At 38.9% G+C, this 18,086-nt stretch overlaps 1 protein-coding gene across 6 annotated transcripts in view; it reads left to right on the top strand.

The window, feature by feature from the left end:
* Positions 1-18,086, top strand: part of FNDC3A (fibronectin type III domain containing 3A) — a 110,577-nt gene that overhangs the window by 39,641 nt on the left and 52,850 nt on the right. Inside the window, exon 1 of one of the 6 annotated variants that reach the window (XM_041466880.1) lies at positions 17,036-17,146. The exons of the other annotated variants lie outside the window; for them this stretch is intronic. Within the exon in view, the coding sequence (XP_041322814.1) occupies positions 17,140-17,146 (7 nt within the window). The 5' untranslated portion in view covers positions 17,036-17,139. Of the gene's footprint in view, positions 1-17,035; positions 17,147-18,086 lie in introns of those variants that run through there. 6 annotated transcript variants of the gene reach the window in all.

Below are 18,086 nucleotides of genomic sequence, written 5' to 3'. Positions count from 1 at the left end.
GAAGTCAATGTGGATTGTTAATAAATCTAACCATAATGTTAATTGGGGTTTTTTGCATCAAATATTTGCCTGTTGGAAACATTCAGATTCTCTGTTAATCTTTGAGCTGTTCTTTCATCTATACTATTTTTAAAGAGAACTGTCCTTACTTTGGCAACACTGTACATAGGGTAAAATTTCTCAACCTGAAAATGATGACAGTTAATGTCTCTTCAGGAGAAAGGAGATGTGTGAATAAAGTGACTGTTTATAGCTGTCCTTGAGTAAATGAAGTAATGAAAACTTAAAGCACTAATTAATGGAGAAGCACGCGATGCATTTTCTCTGAACTATGCTTCTGAAGAAAATGCTGCATTTGCATGCAGGTCTTTGTACTGACTTACCATATGTCTGCTCTCACGGGTGGTCTGTAAAGCTTTGACTGGTTTGGAACTGGAACGTTAAGTGAGAAGCAACTTCTTGCTTTGGACCTCTTCCATGGCAGTAGAATATTGAGTGAATAATATTGAGTGAAAAGACTCATAAGAATAATTCCTGGTTTTAAATCTCTAAGGATGGCAGGAGAGCAGTGATGGTTAAGGGACCCTTGATACTTGGTGAATTCCATTCCTTTATTTTGGTGACCTTTTAATGAATTAAAATAACATATATGTTATTCTTTATTTCTGTAGAATAAGAAGCATGTTTACTTTATTTTTCTGTAGTTAGCAGTTTTGGATCATAGTTGGGTTTCTCTTGTCTGTATTTTGACTTAAATACAGCTTATATTGAGCACTTCTGTGTGCCAATGGCCATATTTTTTGGATATTATAAAATATTTTCTTTGCCTGCCTAGTGATTTGTCTCATAGTGACATCTCGTGCTCCCCCTCGATGCAGCTTCAATTTAAACTATTTGTCAGTCTCTAACTTTACAAAAACACCATGCATTTCTTGCTAGATAGATAGGAACATATCTGTCTGTGTAACCATGTGTTAGACCAAAAAGTTTCTTTTCAAAAGAGGTCTTTTAAATATATGAAAATTTTCTCATATACTAGAAATACACAGAATTCTGTGGAAACTTTCCTTAAGCCAAATTTTTCTTCTGTTAATATGAAATAATCAGCTACATTACAGTGATTCAGAAAACCAGGTTTGAAATGTATGAATGAGTTCTCTTTGTAGAAGTGAATTACTGCAGATCACTCATTCATGAATTCTTCCTATTGCAGAATAAATGAATGAAGATGACTCATCTTGAGGACATTTTGTAACAGTCCCAAGTTACAGCTAAAGGCTATTAAATGTTACTTGACACAATAAGAGAGACCATGTTCTATATGTCTCTGCAAAGGAAAATTGCCATTTTCATAATAGAATAAGAAGACTTATGTAAATTAGAATGAGTCATAAATGCTTCATGCTTTGAAATTAAATGAAATATCAGTATTAAGGTTAGGCTCTGGGATAAAAGTTAAGCCAGCTTAACCTAATTTTTTCTCTTTGAAATAAGAAATAAAATTCTTCTGAAAAGTGTTTTCAAGGAATTCAAGGGGAAAAGAAGATGCATCAATTCTGAGACTACAGTAGTGAAACACAAACTTTAGTTTGTTCTCAGATCAGCATGAGTTTGCAAAGCCAAACCTGTGCATTACCCAGAATATTTGGTGAAAAAAACTGTTACAGAATGGTTTGGGTTGGAAGAGACCTTCAATGGCCATCAACTTCCAACCCCTGTGCCATGGGGAGGGACACCTTCCATTAGACCAGGTTGCTGAGAGCCCCATCCTGTCTGGCCTGAAACATTTCCAGGGATGGGGCATCCATGACTTCTCTGGGCAACCTGTGACAGTGCCTCACCACCCTCATGAAAATTTCCTTCTTATATCCAATCTAAACTTCTTCTCTTTCAGTTTAAAATGCTGCCTCTTGACCTGTAACAATACACCTTGATGAAAAGTCTTTCTCCATCTATTTTATAAACCCCTTTATATAAGCAAAGGCTGCAATAAGGTATCCCCAGCATTTTCTCTTCTTTAGGCTGAACAATCCCAACTCTCTCAGCCTGTCTTCACAGGAGAAGTGTTCCAACCTTCTGACCATTTTTTGGCCCTCCTCTGGACCCTCTTCAAATCCATGTCCATCTTGTGCTGAGGAAGCCAGGACTCCAGGTGGGAGGAGAACCACCTCCCTTGCCCTGCTGGACATGCTGCCTTTGATGCAGCCCAAGATGCAGTTGGCTGTCTGGGCTGCAAGTACACATTGCCAGCTTGTGTCTAGTTTTTCATCCACCAGTATCCCCAAGATTTCTGCAGGGCAGCTTTTGATCTATTTTCTACTCTTTTCTCTTGTCAGGCTTGTTGTGGTTTTGATTGTTTACAGATTCTGTTACAGCAGCCAGACTGAGCATCTTAAAATCTGAAAGTAACTGCTATTTAAGTACATTTTAAGCAAAACCCTCTACATTTATCTTGTTCAAATATCACCTTGTGCTTTGGTTTTGAGTTTTATTTTAATATTGGAAGTGGTTAAAGATCTATCATAAATTCTGTACAAGTTGCCACAGACCCCTGAGAATGGGACTTTATTAGTTGCTAATGGTCATTGGGAGATGCTTCCCTCACAAGACCACCATAGCTCATTATCAAATCCTAAACCACTGTGGTAAGTGGAGGAAGCATGTGCTGTCATTCTGTGGTGATTTTATAATGCACAAAGATACCTGGAACTGAAGTAGTGGTCACAATTATAGACTTAAAGGGTGACATCACCTCTAGAAATACCGTATATTGTTTGTGAAATTACTCAGTATCCACATTAGCCTTGGGCAAAGTTTAGGAATAAAAGAACATTTCTTTAAATACACAGCTCTCTAGTAATGGAACAAACTAGCAAAAGCAATAAAACACTATTAACAAGAGTTCTCTCCTAGAGCATATCTAGTCTTCTAGGTAGCTTAACAGCCTGAGTAATGGATCCCTTACAAGTAAACCCAGATGTGCATTACAGAGATCTAGTGCTTTGGTTTTCCTGCTTCCATTAAGAACAGCTTACTGAAGCCAGCCAGAGAAGCTGCTCTGGGTGCTCTTTTTCTTTCTGTAGCCTGAGAAGAAACTAATTTTTCATCCTTGTTTCCATTTATGTGTTTCTCATTTCTAAATACTGAAACGCTGCATGAAAACATGTGTAAGTTTATTTGCTTTCCTTTTCATCTTTAATGATGATTTGCAGCTTTCTCCACAGTAGCCTTCTGAAAACAGATGGAAGGTTTTATGTATCTGTTAATTTTTAAAAAATCTAAAAAAAATCCCTCAAAACAACCTTACCCCAAATGGTAAATTATTTCAGTTGTCGTATCCATTCCTTCTATGCAGAAGACTAAAGATATTATGTAAGGCTGGAACTGGACATGGATACTTAGATTAACTTCCTTTTCTACATATTAATTTTAGGATCTCCACTGGAAGTATTTAGAGGGCCTTTATAAAAGGCATTGAGGGAAGCTTAGACAAATCAGCTGAAAATATGGGGTCAGAGAAAGCTACAGTGATTTGAAGCTAATTAATTCTTGGTTAAGGATGTCTGTGCAGAGGGTCAGAGCTGAGTCTATAGGAGTAGCTTAACTCTAAAGCACCTCTTTTTGGGAATGACCTTCAATATACACAAACTTTTTTTAAAAATTAAAGTTTTTCTATTTCTAGATACCTGCACTCAAACTAAAAATAATATTAGTATTGGCTAGCTATGTGGGAGTATGACTGCAGAGGAGACATAATGCCATTTTGTATTGAAACAAGATGATGAGGGAAAGTGGTCACAAAGCGTGGTTGTAGCAGCTTGATTTGGAGCTGTCTCATTCCAAAATAATTTTAAGTAGGAGCTGCTTTTTTTATAGCTTAGATTGACAAACAGGGTTGCATGAATGCTCTTGCAAATATTGTTGAAGACTTAACCATTCTACTTTTTACTGGTAGGTTAGCCTAAAAATTGAATTGAGATATGGCAAACACCTTTCTGGTAAGGTAAAGAAATAACGATGTATTAAGCCCTCACTGCAGTGCATGTAGAATGTTCATGTGTTGGCTTTGACACACAGCACAAGTTCAGTTCATAAGTCAAGTACTATTGGCAGGTAAAACTTGCCTGTAAGCCCTGCTGCTGCAGCTCTTCTAGTACAACTGCTGAATTAAAGCTGGGTTCAGACACATCTTCTTGATTCTGCAGGCCCTCTTGCAGTAGGGCAGAGGCAGTCTTCTGGAGTCACGACCGTCTTTCAAATTTGTTGTGCTAACTCAATGAAAATTTCAAAGTAGTGCAAAACAAGGTCATTCTCCTGACAAGAATAAAACACAGCAATCCAGAATTCTGTTCTTTAGATTGGTCTCTCTCTGCTCTGAGAGTGACCATGAGAATTAACCTCGTAACAGAGCTCCCTCAGCCTTCTCTGGGAACTGCCTGACCTTGTCCTCCATTAATTCTGGTGACTGACCAGGTCTTTGTGGTCCCAGCCTCATCGAGCCATTAAAGAAGCAGGCAGGGATGACACAAGAAGCTGTTATTGGAAAAACTTACTTTATCATGCTGCTTTTCTGCCAGAGCAGCTCACATTACTGTTATGCCTACTTTGTTAGTGTTATAAATACTAGACTTCTAAAACATTCCATTCCCAGAACAAATTGAATTTGGTAAAAGTTTGATTGAAAAGCAAACTAGACTTGTTTTATCCTCTTCTGCAGTAGCAAATTAAAGAAAAAAAGAGAATTAATTAATTCATGTCTCTCATGATGTTGATTGTAGTGTGTCTTAGGAAAAACATAGTTTTCTGCCATTGATTTCTGTTTAAAATGTGTTAAAGAGAGTAAATATCTTTATATGGACAAAACACGTCTAATATTTTTTGCCTTGGTTATTTCTCATTCTTCTAATAGATATTTTTTTAACTTTGGTTCTATCTTATTTCATGCATTCTGAGATGTAAGTTCATAAAGTACTAGATTCATTGTAAAGTGTTCAGTCAGGTTCTCCTTTTCCTGTTTGATTTTCTGGTATATTCAGATCAGTTAATCTTCCCTTATATCTTCTTTAATCTTCTCCTTTATTCCTTTTTTTGACTACACTGCAATCTCCACACTGCAAACTCAGCCTGACTAGGAAGGTTCTGGAGACATTTTGTTTGAAATATCAGTGCTTCAGCTGCATACTGAAGTAATCTAATTTTAGGTGTCTAAATGTGTGTTTCTATATGTGGCCTTGGATCTAAGCTCCCATTGAAACTAGTGAAGATTTAGTCACCAGGTATAGTGCACTCAGTGCTTTTCAGCTGACATCAGTTTGCACTCAATAGCTCTCCAGGCTCCACTGTCTGTACCAAGTAGGTCTCCACTTGCTATAATGGGGGTTTGAAGTCCTAATTTGCATGCAGACATATAATTTTAGATACCTAAATGAGATGTCTCCATTTTGTAACTAAAGCATTGCTATTATAAGCTGAAATAAATAAGGCTACATCCTGAAAGTGCCTCATTTAGGTGTGTTGATTCACAGTTGTACCCTCAGTGAATGTCTTTGTCCTCAAGCACCTGAACTCTTTGAGCTCATCTATTTCCATGAGCATCTAACATCACATTTTACAAGGATGGTACTGGTTCTTGGAGGTGCATGTTGGGAATGAATTTACAGCCCTAAGCTGCAGCTGGAGAATGCCCCTAAAACTTGGTTTCCATTACTCTAGTCAGACATGTCTAGCCCCCAAGGCTGTGAACTACTAACTCAAGCTGCTGAGATTCAGGTATTGTTATTGCCTCAGTCTGGTATCAGTTGGATGAGCCTTGTATTAAGCATGTTAGGCTTGACAGGTTTGTGTCTGGCAATATTATAATATTCCCAGGGCACTGCAATCAGTTAATCTGATTTCTTCTCTGACTATGTTGTTGATGGGAAAGAAATAGCCCTATATTACTTGCTTTATGGGGGGAAAAGAAGGGGAAAAAAACTGGTAGGATCTCTTCTTGTAAGAGTAAGTAGAAGTAGTTAGTAGTTTTCTGTAAGTAGAAAGTTTGTCTAATGTAAGCAGTTTGAATTAAATAAAAAAAAATCAGAGCTGTGGGCATTTTACTTAGTATTTTCGCTTAATGTACAAACATTTAGCATAACTTAAACTGATAGCTTAAACTTCTCTTTATCTTAATTGGATGCAATCTGATTAACCAAAATAATAAAGATTCATGAAAATGGCTAACATTAAAGAATGGAAGAAGTTCCTTAATTTCATTATCTGATTATTTAAAAACAAATGGTGCTTTTATTTTGTAGAAACTCAGTGTTTATAAATGGACTTTGTACTGGGTTTCATGAAAATGGAAAGGCCAGAACTTTGCGCATAAATGACTTTGGCTGGATCCTCTTTTGCAATTATGTACGGTACAAATACAGGCTTGTGTGTCACCTGTTGGAAAATGCTGTGCATTGTTAGATGAGACCTCAGGGGAGTTCCTTGTAGGTCCACCCTGTGCAATTCAAGTTGTATTGCTGCATTCTTGAAGTATAGTTGTAGCTGTCAAACTATTCAGACTTCTATCACAGAATTACTGTTAGTAAGAAATAGCTTTGAATTGATTTTGGTTTATTCTTGCCCACTTGTAGTCATAGCTGCTTTGTCTTGTGCCACTGCCACTGTCAGGCCCTTGGTAGTTGTGAAGGGTTGCAGACACACTGGGAAGGAAAATAGTCTTCATAGTTGTGGAGCAGCTCTCGTGGCCATTGTTTTTCCAGAATTCCTCCAAACAAAGCCAGTTCCTCATACATGCCCAGGCTGTCACAACCATGCCAACAAGCTTACAAGCTGGCATTGCTCTGCCTTGGTGCCTTCTCTGATGCCAAAAGTTGTTGGGTACCCAGGAGGTTAGTCTCCCTTTCCTTCCCTAGCCTTGTGTGTTGTCTGTTCTTGCAAGAATGTAATATATAACTAAATGCTGCAACTTTGAATCCAGGCATTTTTAATTCTGTTCTTGGGTTTGCTTTTTTTTCCCTTTTTTCCTTTCTTTTTTTTTTTTTTTTTTTTTTTTTTTTTTTTTTTTTGTAGTAATAGATGAATCAGCAGCACATGACTTGATAGATGTGGCTGTGCATGTGTTATTAATAGTAAATTAATAGCTGTCTTTTTTTGACTGTCTGTGAAATTACTGAGGTTTTGTCAGATTGCATGACTTACATGATCATGTCACTCTTCAACTTGATTTAAAATCATGGTAATATAAATTCCCCTTCTTCCTTTTGCAGACATGCAGCAATCTGTTTTACATCTTAAAGCAGTTTATTATCCAAATGAGGGAAAGGAAGAAGAGACAGAAGATAACCAAGGTCATTACATATAGGCTAGCTGTGCACAAATATAAACAGCTCCTGTGTAATGTGAGTTAAAGACTGGTTACAAGTAAGTTCAGCCACCTAAAGCCATTAAGAAACAGTGTAATCATAAGAGGTTTCAAAGTTGGAAGGGCCAGATTCACTGGAAGTGAATACAGTTATCCACACTGCTGTTCCTGTTGCTTAATGCCGGAGAGAATCTCTTTCTCACACTACAAAGGGCTTTCTAGTTGTCCTAGAAAACTCGCTTGTCTAGGGCAGGTGCTCTAAGACATCATTCAAAGAGCTTCAGATTTTTTCAAGTGACTGTATAGCATCCGGTAATTGGTAGATGGGTCTCAGGTTAATGGTACTGGAGCTTCTAGAGAAGCATATGACACCTTCCTTCCCTTTTGATTAATTATCTCCTTTGCTTGTTCTCCATTTGTTTTTCCAGTAGCCCATTCCTCAATGGTTTCACTTATCCTTTTGCTTTGATGCTCTATATATGGGCCATTTTCATAAATACTGTGTATAATGTGTTTCCCTTGGATGATCTTTACAGTTCAAAGGTTGAATGGATGTGCTTTTCAAGGCAGCTGAAGAAAGAGCTGCAGTAAGAACTATAAATGCCAAACCAGTAGTAAATATTATTGCTCATTAATTCTTAAAAGGAGTTAATATACAGAGAGTGGTCAGCCTTTCTCTTCTTCACTGTTTTGCCAACAATTTTTCTGTTGAAAGATACCATTTAAATGAAGTGTAATTGTATTGCATCCTCAGCTGCTTTAGATTTGAAGAGTTTGTACTCTGAAAGGCACCACTCTGTGGACAGAGTTAACTCTTTCAGTTTATGCAGCCAAGAGACATCTCAGTAAAGCTCTTAAGCAGCAGGCAGATTTATACTGATTTATATCCAAATTATATGACACATACTTAAGTTTGCATTTATTCTTTTTGTTATGCTTTCCATAAACTTTGTATTTGTTTCTTGTTTTGTGATTGGGCAAAGATTTTTGGATCAGATCCTGTGATGTACCAAAAAAAAAAAAAGGTACTTTGACTCTTACCTAGATTTAAATTTTAATTAAATCTGAAATCTTATCTGATTTTTTACTCTTATTCTTCAAGTGATAGCACATACAAATGAAGCTTGCAGACAGATCCTTGGGGTGCCTAAATAAAGCCCAAGGTGAGTGTGGGAATTTGAGAAGCTAAACTGTGTTTTTTCTGAAAGAGAATGTTTTTCTGAATTGGGGTCAAAAGCAGAGGACTATCTCCCATTAGAGTTTGACACTGCTGGCGGTGCAGTTTTGGGGAGCATGTGGTAGCTATGCCATGCATTAATGAGTGAAAATATTTAGTAAGTTACAAGGACAGTCTAAACAACTGGAACCAGTTAAAGTTCTTCCAGCATGAATGAGCTTTAAAAATCACCTGCAAGGAGAGCTGAAAAATAAGAGTGAATATCAGCAAATATTGATCAGAGGTGCAGAGGACTGGCTAATGTGTATGTTCATTTCCCTGATTTGTACTACAAATGGATACAAGAGCACTGCCAAGTGTGAGGGTTTTGAGATGAATTGTTGATGGTTTGATAATTTTTTCACTTCTGGCCCGTGTGTGTTAGTGCATTTCTACACAGGTTGTAAATCTGACATATGTATGTAGCATTTTCAATAAAATATTTGTAAAAGATACAGTTTTGTGCTTACTACAGGCTTTTAATGCTTATGAAAAGGAAAATTGCATGAACAGGAGGAAAATGTACCTTGGAAATACCCTATCTTTTCTTTTAATTGCAGCTATATACACATCAAAATTTCCTTGCATCACTTTCCAGTAAAGATATGACACTTAGATTGTTATTATGCCCACACAGCTTTCTTTGTTCATCCTCTGTCAGGTCTTTCAAATGCCATACAGAGCACTGATTTCTCTACAATAGCTTTCCAATTGTGCATTATGTTCATAGAATTTCAGTGTGTTGTCTTTTTTTTCTTTTCGTTACTGAGCCTTGTCCTCTCAACTGAAAAACAGATCCATTATTTTTGATGGGAAAGAATCTAGTCTCATGTTGGTGACTAATTAAACAGAAGGGTATTGGGTTTGGAGTTCTTTTCAGAAGCACATAAATGTACATTGCTGGATCATCCTCTTGTATGGTGCTACTGTGCTGCTGGGTCTAGGCAAGAAGGACAGTAAACATTTCTGTGAGTTGCCTGGGAATATTCCACAGAGAAAAGGAAGCTTAATGTTGGGTAAGGTTACATGTGTTTAGGATATGGTTTTGGCAGATATGAGGGCCAGTGGCAAGCAGACAGGACTAGAACATGCAGGTGTAAAGAATTGCAAGTATGCAGTGGAGTCTTGAGGCCAGATACCTGCATGTTGCCTGTTTCCTGGAAAGCATAGCACAGAGTGGTTTTGATCTCTGTTTCCAAAGAACTTCAGCAGACTCAGTATGACCTTTTTTTTTGTTAAAGGTTCTAAATTGTGCATGAAAGAGGATTGAATGCTGAAGCATGATGCACAGCCAGCCTAGGATGTAAATGTATTCCTCCTTAATCACTCAGTAATCAGTGCACTCAGGTGTCTTTCAGCTAACAAGACATTCTAGAAATACTTGGTATTTCAGCAAAGCTGATCATCCAGACGACTCTAATGGCACAGGAGATGCGTATTCCAGAAGTGGTAAAATATCAACAAGAACATGCTGTTGTTCAAAGGAGTCCCTGAAGTTGTCTAAATGGTACCCTGAAGTGGGTGAAATGCAGGTGTATACAATGCAAGGTTGTGCATAAGATTAATAAATTATGGATGGGGATATCACTTGAAACTTGATAAGGAGCAGGAAGAAGCAGGCAAGCTATCTATTTCACTCACAAGATAAATATTATCTCCAGTATAATGTATCTGTAAAGCTTAGTGTGATCATAAAATGCATTAGGACAGTTGTTGTTAGTATAGCTTGGGATGTTTACAGGATTCTGCTGAGATTTCAGCTGTAATTTGATAACTCATGTTTACAAAAGATGAAATTAAGCTGACTCCAGGTGTTGTGAATAAGAAGTGTTAGTATATCCAGGAGAAAATATAAAAACAAAGTAGAAGAGCTTGATTTGCTTGGCTAAAAATCACTTTTGGTAGAAAACAACAGGGATTTAAAAATAAAAAAATAATGCCAGAGCTAGACTGGAGTCCAGTTTGCTAGCAAATGGCTGTGAAATACTTTTATATAATTACAAGAAACCTGGCTACATAGGAGAGTGGTGCTCTAGAAGAGCAGTCCAGTGGGGAGACATATGGATAAAAGAACTGCTTTGCTATTGGTCTTCATGCTTCTACATAGTATCCATTCATGGTGGATCTTGATGTATGATAATAGGGGACAGGAATGAAATTGCAATTGCAGGTATAGAATATTGAATAGACTTGATTCATAGAGTGTTTTTCAGGCCTTGAGCCCTCATGGTTCAACAACAGAAAATTTTCATCTCCTGCATCCAGACAATAGTGAAGCAATAAAAAGATTTCTGCACAAAGGGCACATTTACTTCACAGCTATTTAGCAATTTTCTTGTCTCAGCTACTTCATGGAGGGATATATTGATCCATACATAATGTAAAGTAAGGTAAGGAACTCCACTGTGTGCATGTGTCGTTTTGCCTTTCGTCTGGTTTGGAATGACAACCATTATATGTCTGAGCCAAGTTAGTTGTTTCATCCCTGGCCTTTTGTTTGGCACAGGTAAGTAGATTCCTTACACAGTTCTTTCTGGCTCCAGGTTCATTTTGGATGCCAAAGCAGTGGGTCTGTTACTTTCCAAAATGTATTTGGTTACAAAGCAAATTGAATTTGAAGAGAACACTGCAGTGGTATAGGCTTGTCTTTGTTTCTGGTCCCAGCTTACTGCTTTCCCAGATACTTTCTTTCTGGTAATACATGTTTATTAACATTGCTGAAAGCTTTTTATCAAGAGAAGCCTTTGCCATAGATGCTTTTAGTATTTGAGCTCACATACTTTCTGTATGTGGTAACTTGCTTGAGAGCTGTAGAAAATAATGCCTTGTTTAAGTGATCTATAAAGAATTCATTGTGGAGAATCGAGGAGTTTGTCACATAAAACACCAAAAAAATCAAATTTTAAACTTTGAATTCCAAAACAAGTTTAATACATACAGATTTTACAGTCTTTATTATTTAGATTGCAGACCCTGAAAACCACTTTCACATCACTTTGAGCAGTAGATTGTGAGGTTTGCAGTGAAAATTGGCTGATAGTGTTAAGGGATTTGTGCAACAGTAGAAGCATTTCACTGCAGAAGAGGCTACAGATGTTTGCAGCAAGCAAAGATGGCACCTTTCTGTGTTGGCTAAGTCTGACTGACAATATCGTGTCAGTCAGACTTAGCTTTTTTTTATGTGTATCCTGGTTTGGGGTTAATTAATTTGGGATCAAATTTCTGCAAAGCTTTTTGAACATGAAAATTCTTGTATGTGGACCTTAAGTCATTAGCAGAATCAGAAGTCTTAATCTAAATGTTTAAGTACTTATCATGTCAGTTGCAATGATAACTGTTCAAGACCCAGTAGTTTTTCAAACTTTATTTCCACTGTCTTCAGAGCATCCCCTATTGTATCTGCATTTATAGGCTTGTTACTACTAGTGAAAAGACAGAGAAAAATATGTCTGTGGAAAGAATTGTAATTGCAAGGGGTCATGTTTAAGAAGCTTGGATTCCACCTTAGTTGTAACTTAGATTTAGCTGCAGAAGTCTCAGATGCAGCCCAGGTCACCCACTAAATAATGATTTAATCCTAGCAAGCATGCTGAATCCGTTGCTTGTCCTGTTTTGACCGTGGAATTCCCTACATGCCTCTAATGCTACAAAACATGAGGCTGCAGGGGACAGTGAGGAGACAGACATCAAAGACAGACAGTATAAATCACTATATAAATTATGCCTTTCTGTCTCTCCAAAAAGAAAGGCTGCTTGTCTACTTGGGCTGTATTAAGTTTATTTGGAAATGCAAACAGTATCATCAGCAGGAAATTGTATAAAGCACTTGCCCACAACCAGAAAAAAAAAATCTGAGCTCTGCAAGTACCACAGAATCTGAACCTGTAGCTCCCTGATTCCAGCAGTGTCCCTTAGCCATGAGGCTCTGGGAAATTCTGAGTTGGCCTTTTCTTTTGTTCTCTTTTGGAGGTGGGCATCTTCACCTCAAAAAAAAATTCCAGAGTGAAAATACATGGGAAAGCAAGCTGCCTTTTTCTGTTGATGTAATGGGGATTCCTCTATGATTTAAGTGAAGTCCTGGCTTCTTCTTCCTGTGTTAAAGGCTGGCTCTGAATTTTCCACTTAGAAGCTCTTGGATTAAATGAGTTAAGCGTGTTCCATTCCAGTTTCTAGTGGTCCATCTCCAGCAGAAGTGACCCAGGTTATTTCTTCGTTTGGTGTTCACAGCACTCTCCTAAGTAGGAGCAAGCTGTGGTGAATGTGCAGAAGCAGAGACTTGTCCTCTGGAGGCAGCCAGTGAATCAGGCTGCTGAAGCCAAGTGTTTGCCTTGGATGCTGCCAAGTGTAAGGTGTGTGACATCAGATGTTTTCAATTTGGTCTTAAGTCTCTCTTTTGCCATATGATTCTGTGTAATTTGCCTGGGCCTTGTTCCCTACCGTTTGTGGCATGACAGAATGATTTCTCATCACAAATGTCATCTTTTGAATTGTCAGCTTCATGGATTGTTTTCTCCACTCATGATTTGAAACAAAACTGTGTAATAAAGTGTTACTTCAAAATCTATTTCATGGTTAAGAAACCTACATCTGAACATTAGTTTGTGGAACTGCAGTGTTGCCAGAAACTTTGTTGGTGGACTCAAGTGTGCACCTCACATGGAGACATAAAAATAATTGTATGCAGTCAGTGTTAAGACAGGTAGGCCTGTAGGACCAAACTCTTTCCATTGCTTAGTATTGTTGCAAATAATCTTTTTATCTGATCAGAACAGCAGACTCACCTAATTAAAGAAACTCATCAGAGAGTAAAATTTCAGTGAGACAGAGCTGTTAGGTGGGAGGGTTTTTAAAAATCAGCATTTGATATTAACTTTTTACCTTATACTGAGAAAAAGATTTAGCCCTGGTTTTGCACCCTTGAACTCTAGCGGTGGAGTCAATGTCTTTTTAGATATACCTATTTTTTCCCTCTTCTGCTAAATCATGTAGAATCCAGGATTATAGGATTTCTGGAAAGCTGAAATACCCCACATCCTACTAACTGAGTTTTATATCTTCTAGTTAGGAATGCTCATTCCCAAATTGGTCTCTTTAAAGAAAGATGTGTTTTGTATTTATTTTACATATTAGTAGGATTTTTGCTGTTTATAATAATAATAACAACAACTTTTGTTCTGCTGTGGTTTTATTTTAAATGGGCAATATTATGGGCAATATTCATTGATATAATTAGATTGAAACCTAGACAACCCAAAGCTTTTCAAATTAAAGTACTTGTCATTAGTAGATTCCAGAGGCTCAGAGTAGTATGCCTTTAGAGATGTCTGCCTTGGATAGAAATAAAAATTTGAGTTAGGCACTGAATTTTCTTCTTGACAGCCTTTTCTGATATGACTTTTTGCTGTGCTTTTTTCTCACACTCTATATGATGTATTAATTCCAGTTTGCACCAACAGATGATTTTTTTTTGTTTTGTTTTATATCCATGCACTCTTCTCTCTTGTCCATAATTTTAAAATACCTTATCTTAGAATCTGGTAAAATTCCAGCATTTATATGAATGCTGATTTTCTTAATCAGTACATTAGATTTGTACATCTAATATTCAGTAAGTCATATTCAAGTAATTTTTATGTATATGTGTGTGTGTGTGTGTGTATATATATATATACACATAGATACGCGTGTGTGTGTGTGTGTGTGCATAATAATTTGGGAAGGAGTAATGTTAAGAAATTTGCACATAGGAAAGGAGACTTCTTTGGTTGCCAGCTGAGACAGCAGAATGTGCCAGATAATTCTGCATTCTAGTGTCAAGCAAATGTAGCCAGGTAAGTAAAAAAAAAACCTCATTAGTGTAAAAAGTTGAATACCAGGATGATGAAAAGGCTTTTACAAGTAATTATACTATGTAATACTATTCTTAGCACAATCAGGCAGGCAGGGGGAGGAAGTTGAAATTAATGCTTGTTCCTTCCAAGATCTGTCTTCTCTGGATCAACACAGTCTTTTGTAGAAGACACTGTCTACACACCAAGAACTGCCAACTGTTGAGACTCACTTGTGCTTTTCACTCTTATCCACAAGCAGCTGTCAGTAGCAATGCTTAACTTTTTAACTTCCTGGTCTGCAGTGCTATATGGGGAAAAAAAACACAAACCCACCTGATTAGAATAACACCAATTCTAGTGGTAACAACTGTTGGATGATTAAAGTGTAGATTATTCTGAATGTTGTGCATCAAGTGCAACATGATTAAGCAGCATGCACAAATACTAAATTTTAGTCTGAAAAAGTTGCAGATCTGTACTGCTCAGCATCAGTGCTAGGGAATTAGGCTCTACTTGAAGAAAAAGCTAAGCTATATGCAGTGCAGTTAGATTAGAATGAGTGCAGATTATTTTTCCTGCTAAGAATAATAACATTTTTATCAAAGCCTCTCTGTATGGTATATTGCATTTGACTCCCTCTGAAATGCAGTGATTTATGGTTCAGCCAATATTTAAATTGGAACTCTGTGAGGGAGTGAACAATTTTTTGACGTAACTCTTCCATATAGTTACTAAATCATTGCCCTAAGCTGGCAAAATAGAGTAATTTAACAGCCTGGGCTGCACAGTACAAAGTATGTGTTGTATTTCCACATTAACATCTTTGAATCAATGTTACTTTTTTTTTTAGTGAAGTAGAATTCGTCACTGTGGAACACAGTTGCTTCAGAAAGTAGGTATAAAAAGTCTTATTATTGTAGTATCTCAAACAACTCCAGACATTCTTCTGCAAATTCCCAAGTGTAACTTTGTGTTATGAAGTTTGTGCTATTCAAAGGCATGGACTTGCAGTCTTCTTTTAATTACAAAATTGCATCATGGTCATTGTTTAGAAACAGGTGAAATAAAAGTACTTTTAACATTTGGACATAGAAACCATTGTCACCTTTTCCCTTTGAAAGTATATCAGGCCATTATAAAAGAAAACTGATAGCTGCATTAGTGATAAAGTGCTATAGGAACCTGTCATCTCTTCACTTTGCCTGAGAAGGGATTTTCTTGTGAATATGTATGTGTGGTTTCATGGGAAAGATCAGGATCTCATTAGGATGTAATCTTTAGAAATACTCTAGTTAGGCTTCATAGCTTTCTGCTCTTTTATCCATTATTCCAAAGTCTCTCTAAAAGAAACTGATGCTCCCCCCCTCCCCCCACTCTTGAAAGGAACTATGATAATGTTTTACCTTCCGTTTTTCCTTTTGTTTGCCAGCCTGGTGTCTACTGATAGGTTTCCTTTTTTTTTTCCTAGTCAGTTAATACATTTCAATTGATGTTGAGGCTTTGTTAGCTGCTGTTCCCCAGCCTTGATGGCAAAAGTAGACAGATGGATGGGGGAAGGGAAGGGATTGTTTTGTCAGGATGAATTTAGAGCATAAGGGATACGTGAAATTGAGAGCACTGCCAGCTGAAGTCTTCTGATCACCTGTGTCCTTGCAGCAATCCCAGTTCCTTCTTGTGCTTCTTCTCCAGCTTAGGCCAAACAGTAAGTTCTCTACTCGCTTTCTTATTTCCTTATTACCTGCTTTTATTATGTTGCACCTAGTATGTGTAAAGATGTTGAGGTTAACTTAAGTATTAATTTGGAAGTATTTTCCAGGCATGGCTTACAAGACAAATGTTGATGACCAATCGGTGGTTGTTACTGCTGGATTTTTTAATTAGTTGTAGCTGTTGGGAACCCATAATAAAACTTTGAAGTCTTAGTCCTTATGTAAAAGACAGAGTGGTGCAACTGTTTGTGGCATCTGGGACTATTGATTTACTGCAGCCCATCAGTGTTAGAGGGGTGTGCTGCTACGTCAGCTGGCGCTCTATTGTTTCTGCTGCTGTGGCCTTTGTGTTTGATCCTGTCAGTGCTTGCGTCAGTGATGCATATCATCGCCTGTGTGATGTCAAAGTGTGGGTGTTCGGTTATAGAGCCATAGTTAACCTAATGTGCTGCAGTAAATCCTGAATGCTATTTCCTCCTGGGGATAGCAGTGATTCATCACCATTCACATTAGACTAATGCTAAGTATAGCAGTGTTCATGAGCCGCAGGATCCACATAGATTACTATCAAAGTCATTGCAGCTCTCCAAACGCTGGGCCGGAAGGTGTTTGTTTGCAACCAGATCTGTTTGTGCACCCCCTTTCTTAAATGTAAACTGATTAGCAGGTCAGCTCAAGGAAAATCCTCGGGAAGGACTGGACTTAAGTAATTCTTTAGCACTTAATTATGCTAATTAACGTAAGGGCTTTCAGCTAAATGACTCGGATCACGCCAGGCAGCGACAGGCGGTAGATGACAGTACAAAGCGGAGCGGGGAGCCCCGCGGGACAGCAGGGGCCACGGCTCTCCGCAGGGCCGCTGGCCCTTGAAGCGGCGGCGCGGGCGGGGCGGGGCGCAGGGCGCGGAGAGGCCGCGGGGCGGAGCGGAGCGGAGCGGGCCTGGCCGCGCACCTGAGGGAGCCGCCCCGCCCCGCCCCGCTGCCGCGGCGCGCCGGGAGCAGCCGCCCGCCCGGCCCGGCCCGGCCCGAAATGAGCGGTAAGGACTCCCGCCTGCCCGGTTCGGCCGCCGCGGTGAAACACGACACCTGCGGGCCGGCGGCCTCCGCGGTTGTGCGGCAGTGGCGGATGGGGGAGAGCTGCAATGGCCAAGAAAAAATATGAAAAAATCTGTGGGACAGGAGTCGGAGCGCTGCCAGGCCCCTCTGTCGGTGGTGCGCTCTCGGAGCGGGGGGGCCGCGGTCCCGGGGGCCGCGGTGGCCCCGGAGCCGTGAGGGGAGCAGGACGCCCAGCTGTGGCAGGCCGTAGGAGCCCGGGTGCTGCAGCGCAGGGCCGGGCGCTGAGTGCCCCGGAAGAGCATTCCCTGCCCGGCGCTGGGAATCCGGTGTGTGCACCTTTGCCTGGGCTTTTATGAGCCGCTTTAAATGGAGCGATGCTTCGTGGTTGAAATAAAAAGGAATGGTGTGTGTGCTAGGCGAGCGGTGGCGGTATCCTCACGTTTTCAGGTGTTGCTATGTTTAGATCAGCTTGTCACGATCCTAGCGATGATGCAGTGCTGGTAAATTTGCTGCATGCTTATGGTGGCTGTAATGAGCATAATGAGGTTTTTATAGTCTGCTCAAATAGACACGTTGGAGAAGTTTATCAGCTGTTGTTTAGGGAAGGAGGTATTCCTCGTTGGTGGGATTTTAGGACAATAATAAATTGAGAGTGTGGTGAAACAGCTGTGTCTTGGGTTCAGTTCCATTAAATGAACCTTTAATGAGTTTGATGAGACATTTTTCTGTAATAAAGTAAACCAGTTATGTGCTTGTTTCCACTCCCACAATGTTTCTTTTCCACTTCCTCTGTGAGGACCTTGTATACCTGAAAATGTGTCAAAGATTTGAGACCTCCCCTTACCAACAATCAAGTCATCAACATTAATTATATAGTGATTTGGGTTAAATCAGTTCTATTTATATGCAATGGAAAATTAG

Source organism: Pyrgilauda ruficollis, unplaced genomic scaffold (assembly GCF_017590135.1).
Source record: "Pyrgilauda ruficollis isolate IOZ18807 unplaced genomic scaffold, ASM1759013v1 scaffold20, whole genome shotgun sequence".
In the NCBI taxonomy this organism is placed as follows: Eukaryota; Metazoa; Chordata; class Aves; order Passeriformes; family Passeridae; genus Pyrgilauda; species Pyrgilauda ruficollis.
This window is presented reverse-complemented; position numbering and strand designations above follow the sequence as displayed.